At 36.0% G+C, this 21305-nt stretch overlaps 1 protein-coding gene across 2 annotated transcripts; it reads right to left on the minus strand.

The window, feature by feature from the left end:
* Window positions 1–234: 234 nt before the first annotated feature.
* On the minus strand, window positions 235–11925 carry LOC306876824 (uncharacterized protein). Of its 2 annotated transcripts, none has more exons than XM_079428247.1 (10): window positions 11628–11925; window positions 10496–10786; window positions 8587–8832; window positions 8394–8501; window positions 8231–8269; window positions 7831–7878; window positions 7162–7662; window positions 6081–6383; window positions 2376–2543; window positions 235–1378 (listed from the first exon to the last, which is right to left on the minus strand). In XM_079428247.1, exons 1-10 carry the CDS (start codon window positions 11701–11703, stop codon window positions 1284–1286), a joined length of 1875 nt encoding a protein of 624 aa, XP_079284373.1. In that variant the 5' UTR covers window positions 11704–11925; the 3' UTR covers window positions 235–1283. The 2 variants fall into 2 exon arrangements, with proteins under 2 accessions (XP_079284373.1, XP_079284372.1); XM_079428246.1 differs by having other exon boundaries at window positions 241–1378; window positions 2376–2567.
* Between the last annotated feature and the right edge of the window lie 9380 nt (window positions 11926–21305).

Genomic DNA, 21305 nt, shown 5'->3' on the forward strand with positions numbered 1-21305 from the left:
ACACATTTAATTGTAAGATCTGTAACTGAAGAGATAGTCCAATGTCTCAGTAACATAAATTAAAATATATATATTATTATTTTGAATATTATCCTGAACCCATGAAAACACTTTAAAAGTGATATCACTCAAAAATTGTCATAATTTACTCATATCTGTGTCCTTCCAAACCTGCACGACTTCCTTTACTGTGGAACACAAAATAAAATATTTAAAAAAATGTTGGAAACATGTCTATAAAATCTCATTTATTTTGTTAAATTTGTGGTATAATTTTTGTATATTAATGCATAATCACAAAAAAAAAAAATGATTCTGGGTTTAAGAAATGAAGACATTAAGACATTATTAAGTTAAATAAATCATGACTAATATTTAGCTAAATAATTAACATGATTATATACAATATACTGGTATATACAACATTTACAACAGTTTTAGCATCAAAATATATTAAAAAATATTTTCACACTAGGTGTCCTCATCATATCTTCAGCATCTTCTCCTTCTATTCTTTTTGTTGGCCTTCCAGTTTCCATTTCAATGTGACACTGGCTCTGTTCAAAAACAGCTGCATGCCTGTCTCCTGCCTACATCACATTGTTGTGGCAGATGAGTGATACAATGAATGAACAGACCAAAAGTAACTGTCAATATCGTTTATGACTGATGAATTATTTTACTGGCCAACAGTCCACACCAATCCATTGTCTAATTGAGCTTGTCCATCTGTCTGAAGTAGACGTGTTCAATCTACTCTATTTCTAATAGTTGGTTTGTATACAAATGCAGACAGACAGCTTTAAAGATATTTAAGTGCTATATATACAAGGGCATAATGATATGCTACTTATGCACATTTACAGACACACACAAAAACATGTCAATTATCTTAATGTGGTACAATCAATCATATAAAATAAATTGTACTACGTTAATTGTTCTACATTAATAAACAGACAGCCCTATTTTTTATGCTAAAGTATTTGAATATTACTTCTCCACACTTCACCATCCTTTTCCAGCCGCAAGTGTTTTCTGTCTCTTAACTGACACTACTACCTTCACGTGGCTCTAGCTGACAGATTTTCTCTTCCTCTTTTACAGCTGATAAAACTGAGCCCATTTCGCCTTCCTCACAGTTAACTTTATCATCACATTCTGTACAGCACTATTTATTTAAACACTGTTCTCTGATTTCTGAACTATGATCTTCCTTCATTGCATGTTTTGAGAAGCTGTTGTTCTCCGTTTCTGCTTTCTTGTCCTCTGCAACAGATATGTCATTGCTTGTGAGGGAAGAATACAGCTTGTTTATTTTCTAATTCCATATTCAGGTTTGAAGATGGGGCACTGATGTCCAGGATAGACAGTGAATCTATAACAAAACAAAAAAATAAACAAGATAAAAAAAACCTCATCTACTAATTCAAAATACCAATAAATAAAAATATATCAAACTTCGGAATATGAAGAAAAGGCAGAAACTAACCCACAGGATCACTGGAAAGGTGGATTACAAGGTTCAGCTAAACAAATGGGGACCAGATTAGGGACCGTGGTAAAACAAAATATTTTACTTTACCACTAAGAGTTCTCCAAAATAGCAGTAAAAGTTTTTAGCTTTAATTGCCACATTCAAATAAATATTTTAAAATGCAGGTTAAGAGTCACTAATTAAAAAAGTATATGTTCAGCTAATTGTCAGCCTCTTACATGTATGCTTCTCGTTGCTTTCATTAACCAGTTGGGCAAGAAGTAACAGCTCTTCTTGCGTCCAGTTTGGTTTTCATTTATGTTTGCATGTCTTACTATCAGCCATGATTATTCCACTCTGTTCATTAAAAGGCTGTTTATATGTATATTCACTAATTGTTTACGAGAAGCATACATGTAAGAGGCTGACAATTAGCTGAACATATACTTGTTTAATTAGTGACTCTTAGCCTGCATTTTAAAATATTTATTTGAATGTGGCAATTGACATTTTTATTTTTAAACCTTTATTGGAATATGGCAACATAAAATCATTCTCTACAATATTTCTATGTATAAATCTCTGACAGAGCCTGCCCCTATCAGCCAATCACTGCGTGCATAGTTAGTAATCATGCTGACATCATCCATAGCAACAAGGTCAACCCCACCCTTACTCTTAGCTTAAGACTTCTCTCTATTCCTTAGTAAAAGGTTATCTCAGCGGCTTTGTGAATTGGTTTTAAAATAAAACTCTTTGCTAAAAACTTTTACTGCTATTTAGGAGAACTCTCAGTGGTAAGATAAAATGTTTTGTGAATACAGGCCCTGATATTTATTTCTGCAGTGATTTCTCTAAAAGGTTTTGTTTCTCTGTAAAAACATAGTCTGTATTTTACCTGTGTAGTCTACCTGTCCCCTCATGGTTTTTTCTTCCTCCTCCTTTTCCCCTTCTGGCCTCTGGTTATCCTCGTTAACAGATGTACATAGGCTCTTGTTCTGCTGCTCAACTGACTGGTCACCATTTTCATTTTTGTGTAGTTGTTCTGCTAAATTTGCTGTGTCCACTGTAAAAAAGTACAGTGTGTGTGCTGTAAAAAGTGCACAGTGTGTAATATATATATATATATATATATATATATACAGTGGTGTGAAAAAAATGTTGGCCCCTTCCTGATTTTTTATTTTATTGCATGTTTGTCACACTTTAATGTTTCAGATCATCAAACAAATTTAAATATTAATCAAAGATAACACAAGTAAACACAACATGCAGTTTTTAAATGAAAGGATTTTTTATGAAGGGAAAACAAAATCCAAACCTACATGGCCCTGTGTGAAAAAGTGTTTGGGACTTTTGGGAAAATACTCTGTGGACTGACGAGACAAAAGTTGAACTTTTTGAAAGGTGTGTGTCCCATTACATCTGGCGTAAAAGGAACACAGCATTTCAGAAAAAGAACATCATACCAACAGTAAAATATGGTGGTGGTAGTGTGATGGTCTGGGGCTGTTTTGCTGCTTCAGGACCTGGAAGACTTGCTGTGATAAATGGAACCATGAATCCAGCTGTCTAACAAAAAATCCTGAAGGACAATGTCCGGCCATCTGTTCGTGACCTCGAGCTGAATCGAACTTGGGTTCTGCAGCCAAAACACACCAGCAAATCCACCTCTGAATGGCTGAAGAAAAACAAAATGAAGACTTTGGAGTGGCCTAGTCAAAGTCCTGACCTGAATCCTATTGAGATGCTGTTGGCATGACCTTAAAAAGGCGGTTCATGCTCGAAAACCCTCCAATGTGGCTGAATTACAACAATTCTTCCAAGATGAGTGGGCCAAAATTCCTCCACAGCGCTGTAACAGACTCATTGCAAGTTATCACAAACGCTTGATTGCAGTTGTTGCTGCTAAGGGTGGCCCAACCAGTTATTAGGTTTAGGGGGCAAGCACTTTTTCACACAGGGCCATGTGGGTTTGGATTTTGTTTTCCCTTCATAATAAAAAACTTCATTCAAAAACTGCATGTTGTGTTTACTTGTGTTATCTTTGATTAATATTTAAATTTGTTTGATGATCGGAAACATTAAAGTGTGACAAACATGCAAAAAAAAAAAAAAAAAAAAAAATCAGGAAGGGGGCCAACATTTTTTCACACCACTGTATACACACACACACACATACACAGTCGTGGTCAGAGTTATTTGCACCATTGGTAAATATGATCAAAGAAGGCTGTGAAAATTAATCTGCATTGTTTATCCTTTTGATCTTTTATTTAAAAAATTCACAAAATCTGACCTTTCATTGGAGAATAAGAATTTAAAATGGGAGGAAATATTATGAAATAAATGTTTTTCTCTAATACACATTGGCCACAATTAACGGCAGCCTTTTTTCAATACTTTTTGAAACATTAATTTGCCAGTTTAACAGCTCTAAATTTTCTCCTATAACGCCTGATGAGGTTAGAGAACACCTGACAAGAGATCAGAGGCCATTCCTTCATCCAGAATCTCTCCAGATCCTTCAGATTCACAGCTGTATGATGGTGCTTCTTCTCTTCAGTTCACCTCCCTCATTTTCTACAGGGTTCAGGTCAGAGGACTGGAATGGCCATAGCAGAAGCTTGATTTTGTGAGTGACCCATTTTTGTGTTGTTTTTGAGGTTTGTGTTTGGATTATTGTCCAGTTGGAATATCTAAACATGGCCCATTATAAGATTTCTAACAGAATCAGTCACTTTTTATCTGTTGGTATTTGATAGAATCCATGATGCCATGTGCTAAACAAGATGTCCAGGACCTCCAGCAGAAATATAGGCCAACAACATTAAAAATACAGCAATATATTTCATTGTACACATGGGGTACTTTTTTATCCCTGTGTGCACCAAACCCATCTTGAGTGTTTGCTGCTAAAAAGCTATTTTTTGGTTTCATCTGACCATAGAAGCCAGTCATATTTTAAGTTCCAGTCATGTCTGACAACTGAATATGCTAGAGGTTGCTTCTGGATGAGTGAGGAGAATTTTTCTTGAAATCCTCCCGAAAAAACATGTGGTGAAGTAGGGACTGTTTGACAATTTATTTTTTAAAGGTTTTCTGACCCCGAAACTCAACCTTTCTCTACAATTCTCCAGCTGTGGTCCTTGAAGAGTCTTTGGCCACTCAAATTCTCCTCCTCACCGTGCATTAGGACGATATAGACACGTCCTATTCCAGGCAGATTCATAACATTGTATGTTGATTGGAAATTCTTACCCTGATGGTGGAAAGGGGAATTTTCACTGTTCTAACACTTTTCTTATAGCCACTTCACTAATTTGTGAAGCTCAATTATCTTTTGCTGCACATCAGAAATATATTCTTCGTTTTTTCTCATTGTGATGGATCATTAAGGGAATTTGGACTTTGTTTTCCCTCCTATTTATATTTCTGTGAAACAGGAAGCCATGGCTGGATAATTTCATGTTCATAATCCCCCTGGAGTGCTCAAAATTGTAAATATGAATGGGAAAATACTTAAAAGATATTTTTCTCATAAGAATTTCTAGGGGGGTACCAATAATTATGTCCAACGTGTATTTGAGAAAAACATTTCATAATGAGATTTTCCCCAATGAAAGATTAGATTTTTGTGATTTTTTAAAATAAAAGATCAAAAGAATTAATAATGCAGGTTTATGTCCAGAGCCTTCTTTGATCATATTTACCAAGGGTGCCAATAATTCTGACCATGACTGTGTGTGTGTGTGTGTATATATATATATATATATATATATATATATATATATATATATATATATATATATATATATATATATATATATATATATATGGTAGGCTATTGCTTCTGAAATGGAGTTCGTTCTGCTCTTAAACACCTTATTTTTTTCTGTGGAATGCAAAAGGAGTATTTTGGAAATATCCACACTGTTTTCACACAATGTCCATGACTACCAAGCTCCAAAAAGGACAAAAAAATAAATAAATCACCATGAAAGTATGATAAAAGTTGTCTATACATCTTGTGTGTTTTATTCAGTCTCCTGAAGCCACGTGATTGCTTGGTGTGATAAACAAGACTGAAATTTAAATTGTTTTTCACTGAAAATTCTCAATCAAATATGGCAATTCTTGATGAATGACATCAGGCTGGACACCAATGACATCATTAAACATCACTTAAATCAAAATTGATGTCTAGTAGAAAATTTGACTTGAGATCGTCAGTGTATAATATTTAGGTCTGTTCATCATATGAAGATATCATATGGCTTCAGAATACTAATATAAATGAAAAGTATGCACAAGTCACATGAATCACTTTTATTATGCCTTTTATTGTAGTTTGTGGAACTTGAAAAGAGCTGTGTGAAGATTCTTCAAATTCTTATTGTGTGTTCCACTAATATTCATTTTATTGGTGACATAAGTATGAGAAACAAATTGACCAAATTTTAATTTTGACTGATCTATTTCTAGAACCAAAAAAAGACTACAAATCAGATGAACAAATCTTTAAAGCTCATTTATAAGTCAATTTAAATACAAAGCAATCAAAGTTTTGTTTTACCAGAAAAGTATATAATCTGTATTTTACCTGTGTTCGGACAGTCTCTCTCTTCATTTTCCTCTTCCACCTCTTTTTTCTGTTCAGGTGTCTGGTCTTCCTCGTTTGTATCTGCATCTTTAGTGTCCTGCTCTCCTAGGGTCTCAATCTGCTCCTCAGGTGACTCATCTTCATCTTCACTCTCATTTGTACTTTTCTCCATTTCTTCTTGAGCTTGTAAGGATTTCTGGCTCTCTACTTCGGTGTCCGTTTCATCAGGTTTGCTGTTAGAGTTTTCTTCTGCTTCACCTGCATTTTCACTGTTGTTCTGATTTTTTTCTAGTTCTTCTCCAGCTGTGCTTATAAATGAAAAGTACTGTCAGGAATTGGACACTTGTTGCAAAGTACTGTCTATATAAAAGGCTCATCCCCGGTTTGCCCCTTTGAAATCAATGGCTTAGTGATCTCCTTAAACTTCAACTGAAGCAGATCATGAACACTTAATGTGGTATAACTTACATTTACACAAATATCGAAATGCAGAGACTATTTGTGACCCTGACTGTGAAAATCCAGCTAAAGCAATTTTGTGATTTATTGTTTTCTACATAAAATGATCCTTCATAATGTAAAAAAAAAAAATTGTATAAAAATGCAACCTTGATCTCTTTAATATTGGCTGAGTAAGGCCATGTCAAAGATTGAAATCACAGTGAAATTAACGGTTGAAATCAAACTTTGATGCTTGCTATTTCATAATTAGATTTTGAGACTTTAGCCTGGATTTCACAGACAGGGCCATATTTAATGTATAGAGGGATTATATATACAAATGACAAAATACATTTCTGATCCAATTTTTAAGGAAGCCAGACTTTCTGCACAGTCAACAAGCAACTGCTAACTAGAGATTCTAAAAGAAAAAAGCTCACTAAAAGAACCGCTATTTCTGTTTTTATAAGACTATTTGAAATTATTTTAATAAGGATGTTTGAATTAAGCTAAAGTATATAATGCAAATTTATATAACTATTATATAACTTTAGTTTTGTACAAAGAAAATCAAGCAAAGAAGAGTACAAAGAGAGTACAAACTCCTATCCGACCATTTTCCAGACAAGCTGTACTTTACCTGTGTTCAGGCTGTTTATCTCTTGCTTTTCCTCTTCCTTCTCTTTTTTCTCTTCAGGTTTCTGGTCTTCCTCGTTTGTATCTGCATCTTTAGTGTCCTGCTCTCCTAGGGTCTCAATCTGCTCCTCAGGTGACTCCTCTTCATCTTCACTCTCATTTTTCAGTTTCTGACTTTTCTCCATTTCCTCTTGGGTTTGTAAGGTTTTCTGGCTCTCTGCTTCCGTGTCTATTTCATCAGCTTTGCTGTTAGTATTTTCTTCTTCTTCATCTGCATTTTCTCTGTTTTTCTCATATTTGTATAGTTCTCCTTCATTTGTATTTCCTGTGTCGTCTTTGTTATTTTCTGTTATAGCAGATTGTGGACTTTCCTTCAAAAGTTGTTGTCCTTCATGAGTTTCACCTGCATTCTCCGATTCACTGTCCTGATCCCATTTTTTATCAGCAATTGATTCTTTTTGAGCAGTAAGTCTCATATGGCAAGGGAATGTGGCTTCACATGAACCTAAAACAAACCACTCAGAGTCAAGTGTCAGCCTTGAAAGTCTTTCATTCTCAATAAGAGCTGAGAGTTTTTAGTGATATTCAGCAACACGAGCAACAAATGTGATGTCAGCATGTCTTATTACAATGTTATTACTAATAATGGCAAAAATAGTAAATCATTTGTTACCTGGCATAGCCTCCATTGGTACATTTCTCAACAGGTTATTGCATTCACCTACATTAATAGAAAAAATTTTTTTATATAATACAAATAATAAATTAAATATATATATATATATATATATATAAAATCTTTCATTATATAAATGTTCATGCTCTATTAACTCTCTATTTGAGTGTTTAGAACACTCGCTGTACAGCTGTGCTTATAAATGAAAAGTACTGTCAGGAATTGGTCACTTGTTGCAAAGTCCTGCCTATTTAAATAACTCATCCAATCCTCAAATAATAAGACAGGCTACTATGCAAATTATACAGTATGAAAAATAAATAAATAACTTTAGTTTTGTAGAAATAGATAATCAATCAAAAAAAGAAATGGCAATTTTCTAAAATTCTTATCTTACCATTTTCAAGGTCCATTTTTTTCAGTCCAGACTTCCTTACTTTTCGTGTACATGACAAAAAGAAAATTATGTTAATCTATGTAATTTAAGCTTTGTGAGACATGGGTGTTAATTAAAGATGCATTTTGAAGGTGATGTGTTGAATATTTTTCATGGCACTTACACTTTTGTTTTTTACATCTATAGATGTATAATGCCAGCACAGCAAGCAGAATAATGAGAAGCACTATAACTATTAAGACTGGAACAAGCACAGCAAGGCTTACTCCACCTGCAAACAAAACCATTCAAGAAACAGCTGAAAGCATCTACCATCAAAGTCTCAAGGTATTGTGTTGAATGATTTACTAGCTCACCTGTGTGGCAGTCTTGCAGATTAAAGTCTGTGGTCTTGCTTCCAGATTTATCCTTCACAGTGCAGGTATAGACTGAATTACGGTTTTCCTCCTGTTCACTAACAAGAAGTGTTGGTCCTGACTGTTTCATATCAGGTCCACTCCATTCATAGCTTGGCTGAGTCTGGGATTCCACTGAACAGGTCAGTTTTTTCACATTTGAATTCTCATCCACTTCACAGGTCACTCGAGGATCTGGAAGAGGATCTGGACACAAACCAGACAGGTGCTAATCAGATGATATTTGGTCATTTTGAGATTATGAATCATTAAAATTTATCAAAAAAAAAAAAAGAAAAAATTGTCATTGACTAGTGCACTTCAATTTTAGTGTATTTATGAGAAATATTGTGCAAACAAAATTAAATTCAAATAACTCCATTTGATTTACACAATTCTCATGTCATACCATTTTCATACTAGCCACTGAAAAACCCCTATCAGTTGACAATTAGATACAACAACTAAATGCATGAATGCCACAATACAGTAGTCAGAATTGTTGGTACCCCTGGTAAATATGATCAAAGAAGGCTGTGAAAATAAATGTGCATCGTTAATCCTGTTGATATTTTATTACAAAAATAAATAAATAGATAATAAAAACAAAATCACAAAAATCTAAGCTTTTATTGGAAAATAACAATTTTAAATGGGGGGGGGGGATATCATTATGAAATGTTTTTTTTTTCTCAAATACATGTTGGACACAATTATTGGTACCCCTAGAAATTATTATGAGTAAAATATATCTGAAATATATTCCCATGCATATTCACAATTTTTAGCACACCAGCGTGATTATGAACATGACATTATCCAGCCACGGCTTCCTGTTGTTTCACAGAAATATAAATAGGAGGGAAAACAAAGGCCAAATTCCAAATGAATCACCCATCACAATGAGAAATACCAAAGAATAGATTTCTGATGTGCAGCAAAAGATAATTGAGCTTTACAAATTAGAAAGTGGTTTTAAGAAAAGAGCTAGAGCAGTGAAAATTCCCATTTCCACCATCAGGGCAATAATTAAGAATTTCCAATCAACAGAAAATGTTATGAATCTGCCTGGAAGAGGACATGTGCCTATATTTCTGCTGGAGGTCCTGGACATCTTGTTTAGACACATGACATCACAGATTTTTATCAAATACCAACAGATAAAAAAATCTGACACTGTTAGAAATCTTATAATGGGCCTTGTTTGGATCTTCCAACCGGACAATAATCCAAAAACAAACCATAAAAACAACAAAAATGGGTCACTGGGCACAAAACCAAGCTTCTACTATGGCCATTTCAGTTCCCTGACCTGCACCCTATAGAAAGTGAGTGAGGTGAACCGAAGAGAAGCACCACCAACATGGAGCTGTGAATCTGAAGGATCTGGAGAGATTCTGGATGAAGGAATGGTCTCTGATCTTGTTCTGTAACCTCATCAGGCGTTATAGGAGAAAACTCCTATACTATTTTGGCAAATGGAGGTTTCAAAAAGTATTTAATAAAAGGGTATCGTTAATTGTGTCCAATGTGTATTAGAGACAAACATTTATTTCATAATGATATTTCCTCCCATTTCAAATTGTGATTATCCAATGAAAGGCTAGATTTTTGTGATTTTTTTAAATAATAGATCAAAAGGATTAACAACGCAGATTTATTTCCACAGCCTTCTTTGATCATATTTACCAAGGGTACCAACAATTCTGACCACATATGTAGATGTTCATGTCTTCTCCAATTTGTACTAAAAATTATTATAGAATTTATGAAGTTAAACCATTCCTGATATATACAGTAAGTGGTCTATTAATTCACAATACTCCATTGTAGTCTACACATAATCATCCGAGATATATAGATAGCTTACCCAAAACTGTCAAAGTATGAATGGAGGATTGAAGAATCCCGTTGATCAAAATTTCTGATTGATATTTGCCACTGTCTTGGCTGTTTAGTTTTCTTATTATAAGCTGTCCTGTTTCAAAATCAACTTCTACACGGTCTTGAAATGAGCCATATTTCACCACCTCACTCCCGTCATACTCCAGAACCTTGTTGCCATTATGTCTCCACAGTATTTCTTCAGGCTTTCCACGAATGAGTGGAGAGAGTGTGATCTCATTTCCACTTTCACCGTAGTCATCACAAAAAACTAAATCTAAAGGAGATGAAAACAAAATCCCATTAGTGGAACAACTACTAAGACTCTATGGGGGAATCTCAGAAATTTTTTTTTTTTTTTTTCTGCGTCCCAATGTGCACACTACCCATCCTAAATTCTATGTGATATTAGTCATTTTCAATACTATTTAAGGCAGATAGGGTGGATAGTATGCACATTGGAATGCAGGGTTTGTCTTTCACAAAAGACAAATATATAGATTTTATATTTTGCTATAAAGATAATTAAGCATGTTTTGAATGGCTACAAATTTCATTTTCGTTTCGCAAAATATAATTACAAATTTAAATATTTAGATTTTGGGGTGAAATATGACCTGGAAATGTTTCATTAATCAAGTTGCCACCCTGTGATTTTTTTTTTTTCTTCTTCTTCTCAGAACAAACTATATTTTTAACAAACGACAAATCAATTTTCTAAAATAGAAATCACTATAATCGTATCAATGGATGTTTTTTTACTGTATCTGTATAAAAGATCACAGAACAGATTTGGTACGAAGTTCAGTGAAAGTCCCTAATCCAAATAGACAATTCAGCAGAGTTTACACACGTTCAACTTTTAATTTTGTTATTCTGACTTCAACTATGTCTTAAATGTTAAATTATTATCTACAATAATTGTGAACCAATTCCACAATTCTTTTTACTACGACTCAGTAAAGAAATATTTCCGTGAAAGCCTGTTGTCGTTTCGACGAAACCAGAAGTATCTGTTTCTCCACACAGTTCATTCACCTGGCGAGGCTAAAGGCTGTCTTTCCCTGTATTAAAGTAACTTCACCTCCGCTCCATGTTTAAAAAGATTTCGGACTTACCTTGAGACAAACAGAAACATGCAATGTAAACCAAAATCTTAATAACAGCCATCTTCAATCTGAAGTGTTTCTCCATTGTGAGAGAGGTGCTACTTAATGGCGATTTGAAACGTTAAACACATACTGCATGAATCTCTAAAAACTAAAAACTAGGACAATCGAACATTAAAAAGTTGCCACCGTGTTTTGAGGCAGTGAGAAAACAAAGTAAAAAATCCCCGATGAAAGGAATCAACCTTTGAAATGGGCGGAGACAGAGAGAAGGTGAATGCACCTTTAACGCAAGCTGTAAACAATCAGGCTGCTGGTGTGTTTTGGTACTTCTACCATGGTAATATTCACAATAAAAGCGACTAGGAAACATCGCGCGCTCACACACACACACACACACACACAAAAAATGCATTATTAACGAATAACAAATTTTGTCCGATTGAGATCCTGCTGTTTGTTGGCAGTGATTTGAAAAGAATATCCTCATTTTAAAAATTTAATTAGCCTTTTATAAAATATTTTGAAATTTGTAAATAAATAAACAAAAACACATGTAGCCTATTTATTTATTTCAAGTTCAAGTTTGTTTATTTATAAAGCACATTTAAAAACAACAAGCGTTGTACCAAAGTTCAATGCACAATTTATAAACAATTAAACAATATCAAAAAGCAACAAATAAATAAAAAAAAAACGCATAAGATACAAATAAAAGCATGCAAGATAAACCATAAACAACTTTATAACCCCAATATTCTCAGGCAACACCATAAACTAAAGAGAATAAAGAAGTCTTCAATCTAGATTTAAAAGTGTCCAACGTGGGAGATGATCTCAAGGTAACTGCACAAATAAAATAAATAAATAAAATTGAGAAAACTTAAAAGTTTAAGGCAACAGCTTCAGCAGATTTTTGAATTATCAGTTTATACAACAAAAAGTTGAAAACTCAAAAAATCTGCTGAAGCTGTTTTTGTTTGTTTGTTTTTTTACAGGTTGGAAGCATGTCACTGTTTGGTGCCGCAACTGCAAGAGTTTGGTCACCCTCAGTCTTTAAACGGGACCGGGGAACAGAAAGAAGCTATCGGTTATAAGAGCGGAGAGATCTTGATGCAGAATATGGTTTAAGGAGATCAGCAATATACTGAGGTGCTAGCCCATGCAGAACTTTATAAACAAACAGCAAATCCTTAAAATCGACTCTGTATTTAACTGGTGACCAATGCAAGGAAGTGAGAACAGGAGTAATGTGCTCTCTCTTCCTAGTGGTGGTGATGGCGCAGTGGATAAGACACATCCCTTTGGTGTGAGAGACCCGGGTTCGAATCCACTGTGAGACACCAATGTGTCCCTGAGCAAGACACTTAACCCCTAGTTGCTCCAGAGGCGTGCGACCTCTGACATATATAGCAATTGTAAGTCGCTTTGGATAAATGTAAATGTAGTGCTCGTTCTGGACCAACTGCAAATGGCGTACAGAGGAATGAGATGGGGTTCAATTGTATCAATATATATGTATATTCTATATCCCGCGATCCAACAGAGGATAAGAGGTACGGAGAATGGATCAGTTTTTATAGGGAAAGACTAGTTAAATGTTTATCCAGGTCACCTCTGATTTTTTAACTAATCAATCATGTTAACAACTTTACAGCACTTGTTGTGAATTTCACTGACACTGTAGTAGGGTCGCTTTGTGAAAATCTAAATCTAAATGGTTAATTATAGATCTAGTAAGACAGAAACTCACCTGTTCCCCACTCATATTGGTCTGAAAAGGTAAAGATCTGTTTCAGGTCTCAGGAGACAATATCGTAAATTGACCTACAGCGCCATCTGCTGTTTTTGGAAAAGAAAGTTGCTCAATTGCACGTGTGAGAAAATCAGCCCGCACTCGTGTGAGAAAATCATGCCAAGTTTCCTCATAAAAAGGCAAATGAGTCTCACAGTTGTAACACACAATACATATATTTGTCCATACCTCTGCATTTTCTCTCAAAGAGTTTTGTATTTGAAAATCACTTTGCGTTTGTTTGAAAGTCGAGTTTTTCTTTGCAAAGCAGATTGTGTTTATTTGCAAAACACTGGATTTGTTTGATAAATATTGGCACAAAAATCGCTCCATACTGTAGCCTGTAGTGCAGTATATAACCCCTGATTTACACCGTCCCGCAGCTCCAGTCGATCCGCGGCGCTTTTCAGAAGCGGCTCTCCGCGCGGCTTCACTAAAGACAGGCGCCACGTCTATTTTTGACGGACGCCGCGTTCAAGCCGCACAGCAAATACAAAATAAAAAGTCAAAATAGCTATATACACTACAAAACTGGCACAATAGTAAATAAGTTACATGTTTTAAAAATGTGAAAGTGTTTTGAAAAATGCCTTGTATTGGAACTGTTTTAAAAATGCTTAAAAGACTATCCAGTATCAGAACAAATGGCAGTGTTATCCTCCTGCTCACGGGTGCTGTCATTTGGGGAAAACATGGAAATAATTTGTCATTTTATCTTGCAAAGATATGATTTCTTCTTCTGTTTCCCACACACATTTTTATGAAAATGGATATAGTTTTTGTAATTTCCAATTTCTGGATTACAAATCGCGTTTTTTATCTGAAACGTGCTGTAATTTCCAAGGTGATTTATATAAAGCAATCAAGGTCAAGCTCATCAGGATTGGTGATGAATGAGAAAAGGCAAGTGAGTTTAAATTGTGCATTTTCCAGCAACCACGCCGCTAGTTTCAGTTTCGCTTTAAATATTTAAGGCTGGGCGTTTATAATGTATGTTTATGGTGAATGCCACTATAATTTGTGTTTGTTTTTTACTTATGTTTTCGTTCTTTTTTCTAATCTGAACACTGCTAAATTTACAGGATTGTTTGTGGAGTGTAGGGAATATAAAAACATGTTTTTAATGTTTGTAAACATTTCGTTTATTTTACATTATTTCTGAATGAAAATATAAAATGTGTCTTATACATAGACTTGTACACCAATGCAACTTATATGTGTGTCATAAAGTGCTCATAAAAATAGGTAGAGATGATACAAGAAAAGAACTGCCATGTATGTACAGGTATACATAGTACAGCAGTGAGTGTCAATTTAGAATAAAAAAAAATCAAAGCTTAATTTGTCATAAACATATTATGCGGCCCCTAACTTAATGTGGAAAATTTGATGTGGCCCTCGAGTCAAAAAGTTTGCCCACCCCTGAGATAAACCCATATATTGCAATCAAGCCGGGATGTAATAAGTGCATGAATCGCTACTTCTACGTCCTTCTTTGAGAGGAACCGTTTTAATTTGGTGATGGATCAGAGATGAAAGAAGCTTCTTTTGACGACAGAATTTATCTGCTTGTCAAATAATAAATCAGAATCAAAGACAACACCTAGGTTCTTGACTCTGTTGTGCAGTGTTAAAGACAGGGAACCTAGTTGGTTTCCAATATTAGTGACACACAACGAAGATCCAAAAGCAATGGCCTGACTTCATTTAACTTTAGGAAGTTTTCTGACAACCACATTTTAACTTCCTCCAGACAGAGATAAGATTTATGGTAGAGTTTCCATTGCTAGACTTGACAGGAAGACAAAATGGTGTATCGTCAGCATAACAGTGATAAGAAACATATTTCTGAAAGAGAGCCAAGAGGAAGCATGTATAAAGAAAAATGGAACCTTTTGGTACACCACATGTGATCAGTGTTGAGGATGAATTGTGCTTATCCATATTAACAGAGAAAGGAAAGGGAAGTGATGTGTGGCCAAGTCTGGTGACCCATACTCGGAGTTTGTGCTCTGCATTTAACCCATCCAAGTGTACACACAGTAGTGAACATACACCCGGAGCAGTGGGCAGCCAATGCTGCGGTGCCCAGGGAGCAGTTGGGGGTTCGGTGCCTTGCTCAAGCATCTCACCTCAGTCGTGGTATTCACTCCCCCACCTACAATCCCTGCCGGACCTGAGACTCGAACCACGACCTCCAGATTACAAGTCCAACTCTCTATGCATTAGGCCACAACTGAGAATGTTTGACCTTTAAGATATGAGGAGAACCAACTTAATGCAACCCCCTGAATGCCAACCACTCTCTCTAGACAATTTAATAAAATGGTGTCAGGTGTGGGTGAAGAGATAGAGCGAGGACTCAATTGCAGGAGGAAAAAAGGGCTTTATTAATAAAAATAAAAAAACTACCCCATAGGGGAAAACAGACTGGGAAGACAGGACTTCGAACAGGGTGACAACGAACCGGCACAGGACTGAAAACACAAGGAGATTATAAAGGGAGCAAATGAGGAGGGTAACGAGATAACAGGTGGGGCAAATTAACCAATAGCTAATCAGGAAACGAGGTGGGTGGGGTCAAGACAATTGACATGAGAGCACACGGCACATAGAACCAAACAAGACCAGCCATATGCTCACACAAAACAAAAACAAGCACATGGCCAGCAAAACAAAAATCACTAGCCATGTGCAAAACAGGACAGGACAACGCTATCTCGCGGCAATTCGTACGTATTTTACAGGAACATGCAGCTAATGAGGAGACTCATAAGCTGGCGTGTTCACAAAAAAATGAAAGCATGCAGCCAGTGAAAAAACAAGCTGCGTGCAACACAGAGCAAAACAAAACAAGAGAAAGCAGGCAGAGAGTTGCATGCAACAAAACATGCATGCAATTGCATGCAACTCCAACATGAAACAGACCAAGCAGACACTCGGAGCCGCACGCACACCAGAAAACAAGACAAGAAGGAGTGTCAGGGCTCCGTCTCAAAACCATGAATAAACTAGACCGAAGGGACCGAACCCTGACAAATGGAGTGATCTATTGTGTCAAATGCTGCACTGAGATCTAAAAGAAGATGACCACGTCTCCGCACAGGATATTATTTTATACTTTTAGCAAAGCAGTCTCAGTTGTATGAAAAGCCCTAAATCCTGATTGAAATTCATCAAGCATGTTACAGTCAGTCAGATAAGAAGAAAGCTGTAAATAAATAACCTTTTCCAGAATTTTTTATAGAAATTACATCTTTGAAATGGGCCTGTAATTATTTAAGATATCAGGGTCCAAATGAGGTTTATTCAGGAGAGGCTGCACCACAGCATGTTTGAAACTTGTGGGAACCACTCGCTGGTCAGAGAACTATTTATAATGGCCAATATGACGGGGCCAACCAAATTAAAAATATCTTTAAGAAAACATGACGGAATGATATCCATTTATTTATTTTATCTGATATCTATTATATTTATTTATCATGGACTTTCTCTTGGGACCGCCAACTGGTCATGGTCATGTGCCCTTTTTACTCAACTCTTGGTTTACTCTGCATACCACATATCAGATCTGCTGTAGCCTATCTTAGCCCCCTCCCACACCCACCCCTTCACCAGTCCATTTGATCTGTTAGGGACATATATATAGGCTATTGGAAATTGCACCCTGTGTGAAGTTATCCACATTCAACCTTGGGATTTCATAATGGATTTGCATTTAGCCTTTCTGTCTCTATATTCACATTTCCTCCAGATGGCAGCATTGTATCGAAAGAACGACAGCATTTCATGTTCAGCTGCACTGGAATTGGGAAACTAGTTGTGTGTGCCAAATTATTTTGATACAAAAACCCAGAAATCTATTGCAAAACAAATATTTAGATTGGCCATGCATGAAAATATTTTAGGCTTATGTTTATATGCTACATTTTAAAGGTATTTGTATTTTTCAAAGAGAACAAAATGAATTAGATGCATGTGGAATAAAATACATAGTAAACGTGTCCGCTGAAACACAAACATACGTTTCATGCTTTATTCAATATTTAAAATCATGGCATGGAATCTACTACATTTCCAAACAATAACAAAACTTTTTCCCTTTCTTTCTTAAATGACTTTGTAAATAAAGAGAACATAATTCGTTTTCCATTTATATATTTTTCCCTCAGCATATACAATAAAAATTACATTTAGATCTAATTATATAATCACCTCTGAATATGTTGTTAAGCTAAACTTACCAGAGGCAAATTATAAGTGAATAGAAATGGTGAAGAAGCTCCTTACCTTTGTTATAAGCTTAACTTTGATAATAACTGTAAATCTCTCTCAAATATCTCAGATTTGATTGGATGGATGAAATGTTTTACTTGGTGAAATCATGTTCACTCACCCCCACATACTCCCAGAGATGCACATACAGGAACTTACACCACTTTGAGCTTGTCATCTTAAAACAGAACAATTCAGTGACCCCAGTGAAAATGCTGCCAAACTTGTCATTAATTCTCTTCAGTTTAATCTTCATGTTCACCCTTGGTAAGTTGTTGTGTGTGCGTGCGTGTGTGTGTGACTGACCCTGCACCACAAAACCAGTCAAAAGGGTCAATCAATTTTCAATTTTAAAAAAATCGAAATATTGAGAAAGTTCATACTACGTAGCTCATGTTCTGCTACTATTCAATCCTGCATTCTGGTCAAATCTCATTTCTCTCCTCTCTATTTGCCCCACAAAGTCAAAGCGCAAGTGTGTGTTCAGCAATAAGACTTTCTGTTGTGGTGTGCATTTCAGAGCCAGTGCCCGAACCTACAGTTTTGGAGTGTGTAGAAAAAGGAGTAAATCTGACTTGTAGTCCAATGAGCAACAATGACGTGGTTGTCTCCTGGATAAAAAATGGTATGAAGGCTAAAGGGACACGTGCATTTTTACACATCAGTTCATCTGAGCTCAAATCTGGAGATAGTTTCTCATGCACAGTCAGCAACCAGATAAGTGACAAGTCAGCAAAAGAAGTTAAGCCAGTGTGCTCTGACACAGGTCCAGTATATCAAAATCATTTGATATATGTATTCTCATGCATGACAAAGTTGGTGGCTATGAAAATCTTTGACCCTAATAAACATTGTATTACCCATTTAAAGGTCTACATGCAACAACTACCAATGATGACAAAGAAAAAGAAGTGAGCAGCAACAGTGGATATGAAAATACAAATGGTAACATTATATTTCCCTTACAAAGTTCCACATGTTTTCTGCAACAGAACAGCCACTGAGGACTTTCCATCATGAAGTTCCTTTTATTAACCTTCAACCTTGAATGTCAAATTCACATTACTTACGTACTATAAATTCCATCATTATTGTTAAATATTATTGAAAAGTGATCCGTTATTATATTATGCAGTACCTTTTCTGATCTGTTAAATATAGCATTCTGTGGTCAAATATTTTAGCACAGTGATTCTATAAATTGTAAAACAGACTGTTGTCACAACAGATTTCCTACATCACTGTGCTTCACATCTCTGAAATTCCTACAGTCTCATTCCTCACATAATAAAATACTTTCAGCTTAGACTAATTCACTTTATTTGTATTTTGCCCTTTCTGAGATATGTCTGAGAAGAAATATATATATTTGGCTTAGATTTATGGTGGATGCTGGTGATCCTGACAGGGGGAGGAAGTTTCCTCCTACTCCCCATCATCTGCCTAGTATGTGTCTGCTGCTGCTGCAGACGAAACAAGAGGAAAGCAAAAGGTACATTTTCAGTTAAGAAGAAGAAGAAGAAGTAGTTTTATTTATATAGCGCCTTTCCATTGCTCAAGGTCGCTTTACATAGAGCTATACAAAACATTTACATACCCAAAAGACAATACAAACATATACAAAATAAAGCCACATTATCCAAAATGCAAATTAAACAGGTACGTTTTTAGCTGAGACTTGAAGGTAGATAAAGAAGATAAGTTCCGAAGTGTAAGGGGTAGTGAATTCCATAATTTCGGCGCATTGACACTGAATGACCTACCACCTACAGTGGACAGCCGATAACGAGGAATAGACAAAAAACCAAGCTCAGATGATCTGAGGGGCCGGAGTGGAGAGTAGGAGTACAGTAGGTCAGACAGATATGGAGGTGCAAGACCGTTTAATGCCTTAAATGTGAGAAGTAATATCTTAAAATGTATACGAGATGCCACAGGTAGCCAGTGAAGATCATGCAGTAGAGGAGTAATATGAGCAGAACGCCTGGTGGAGGTAAGAAGTCGTGCTGCTGAGTTTTGAACATACTGTAACCTTGCAATAAGTTTTTTAGGCAGACCGAGAAATAGAGCATTACAATAATCCAGACGTGATGTAATTAATGCATGAACTAAGATTTCAGAATCAGCTGGTGTCAGAGAAGATCGAAGACGTGCAATATTACGAAGATGGAAAAAAGAGGTTTTAACAACAGAAGAAATGTGAGAGGCGAAAGATAGAGATGAGTCAAATAAGACACCAAGATTACGGACAGATGAAGAAGGCTTAACATGAACCCCCTCAATTTCAAAGGACAGGTCCATCCTTTTGACTGCGGCAGCAGAGCCAATCATCAAAATTTCAGTTTTGTTATTATTTAGCTTAAGGAAATTCAAGGACAACCAAAGCTTGATATCCCTGATGCATGCAGTAAGTGAGTCGGGCAGTGATAACCTATCAGAGCTGGTGGATAGGTAAATTTGAATGTCATCAGCATAGCAATGAAATTGAAGTCCATGCTTGCGTATGATGTCACCAAGTGGATATATGTAAATGATAAACAGAAGTGGTCCAAGAACCGAACCTTGAGGAACACCCTGTGAAACTGGAGCAGTGGCAGATTTAAACCCTTGTATGGTGATATAATATTTTCTATCGCTAATGTAGGAAATGAGCCAAGAAAGAGCTGAGCCAGTGATACCGATATCAGAGAGACGAGAGATGAGTATTTCATGGCAGACTGTGTCAAATGCAGCGCTTAGATCGAGAAGAATCAAGATGTTTATTAATCCAGAGTCCATGGACAGAAGAATGTCATTAACCACACAAAGAAGAGCAGTTTCAGTGCTATGTGATGAACGAAATCCTGACTGAAAAGGTTCAAAAAGACCATTAGCATTTAAGTAAGATCTTAATTGTGAAGCCACAACTCTTTCAATAATTTTACTTAGGAATGGTAAATTTGAAATTGGCCTATAGTTGTTCATGTCTAGATGGTCAAGAACTGTTTTTTTAAGTATGGGAGTCACCGCAGCCATTTTTAGTTCTGCTGGAACAATGGCAGATGCTAAGCTACAGTTAGTCATGTGTGTTATGAAAGGTTCAACCTCATGAACACACATCTTAAGCAAAACAGTAGGTATGGGATCAATCTGGCAGGATGTAGAATTTGACTTCACAATTAGATCTCTTATGGCAGCAGATGTAGTGAGAGTAAAGACAGAAAGAGAGTATGTTGGGTGAGACGAGTCAGCAGACATCAAATGAACATTTGAGTCAGTTGTATGAGGGGTGTCATTAGAGATGGATTCAGTGATTGACTTCAGTTTGTCTGAAAAGTAATGAGAAAAGTTATTCACAAGCTCCTCAGAGCCAGACATAACATGTTGTGGAGGATTAGTGAGTTTGTTGACCATAGCAAACAGAGATTTGGGCCTGCACATGGAATTCTTAATAGTAGAAGAGATATATGAGGATCTTGCAGCATTAAGGGCTGTACGGTAATTGAGCAAATGTTCTTTCAAAGCCGAAGAGTGCACACTGAGTCCAGTTTTCCTATACAGTCTTTCCATGCGTCGTCCCATAGCTTTCATTGCTCGTAGTGCAGGAGTGAACCAGGGTGAAACATGTGTAGATG

The sequence above is a fragment of the Barbus barbus genome (genome assembly GCF_936440315.1).
Source record: "Barbus barbus genome assembly, chromosome: 11".
Lineage (NCBI taxonomy): Eukaryota > Metazoa > Chordata > Actinopteri > Cypriniformes > Cyprinidae > Barbus > Barbus barbus.

Coding starts and splice junctions, on each gene's coding strand:
- LOC306876824 (XM_079428246.1), bottom strand. CDS start 11,703: ATGGAGAAACACTTCAGATTGAAGATGGCTGTTATTAAGATTTTGGTT. Junction 10,787..11,627: donor ATGTTTCTGTTTGTCTCAAG/GTAAGTCCGAAA, acceptor CATCTCCTTTAG/ATTTAGTTTTTTGTGATGAC. Junction 7,879..8,230: donor AAAAATGGACCTTGAAAATG/GTAAGATAAGAA, acceptor CTATTAATGTAG/GTGAATGCAATAACCTGTTG.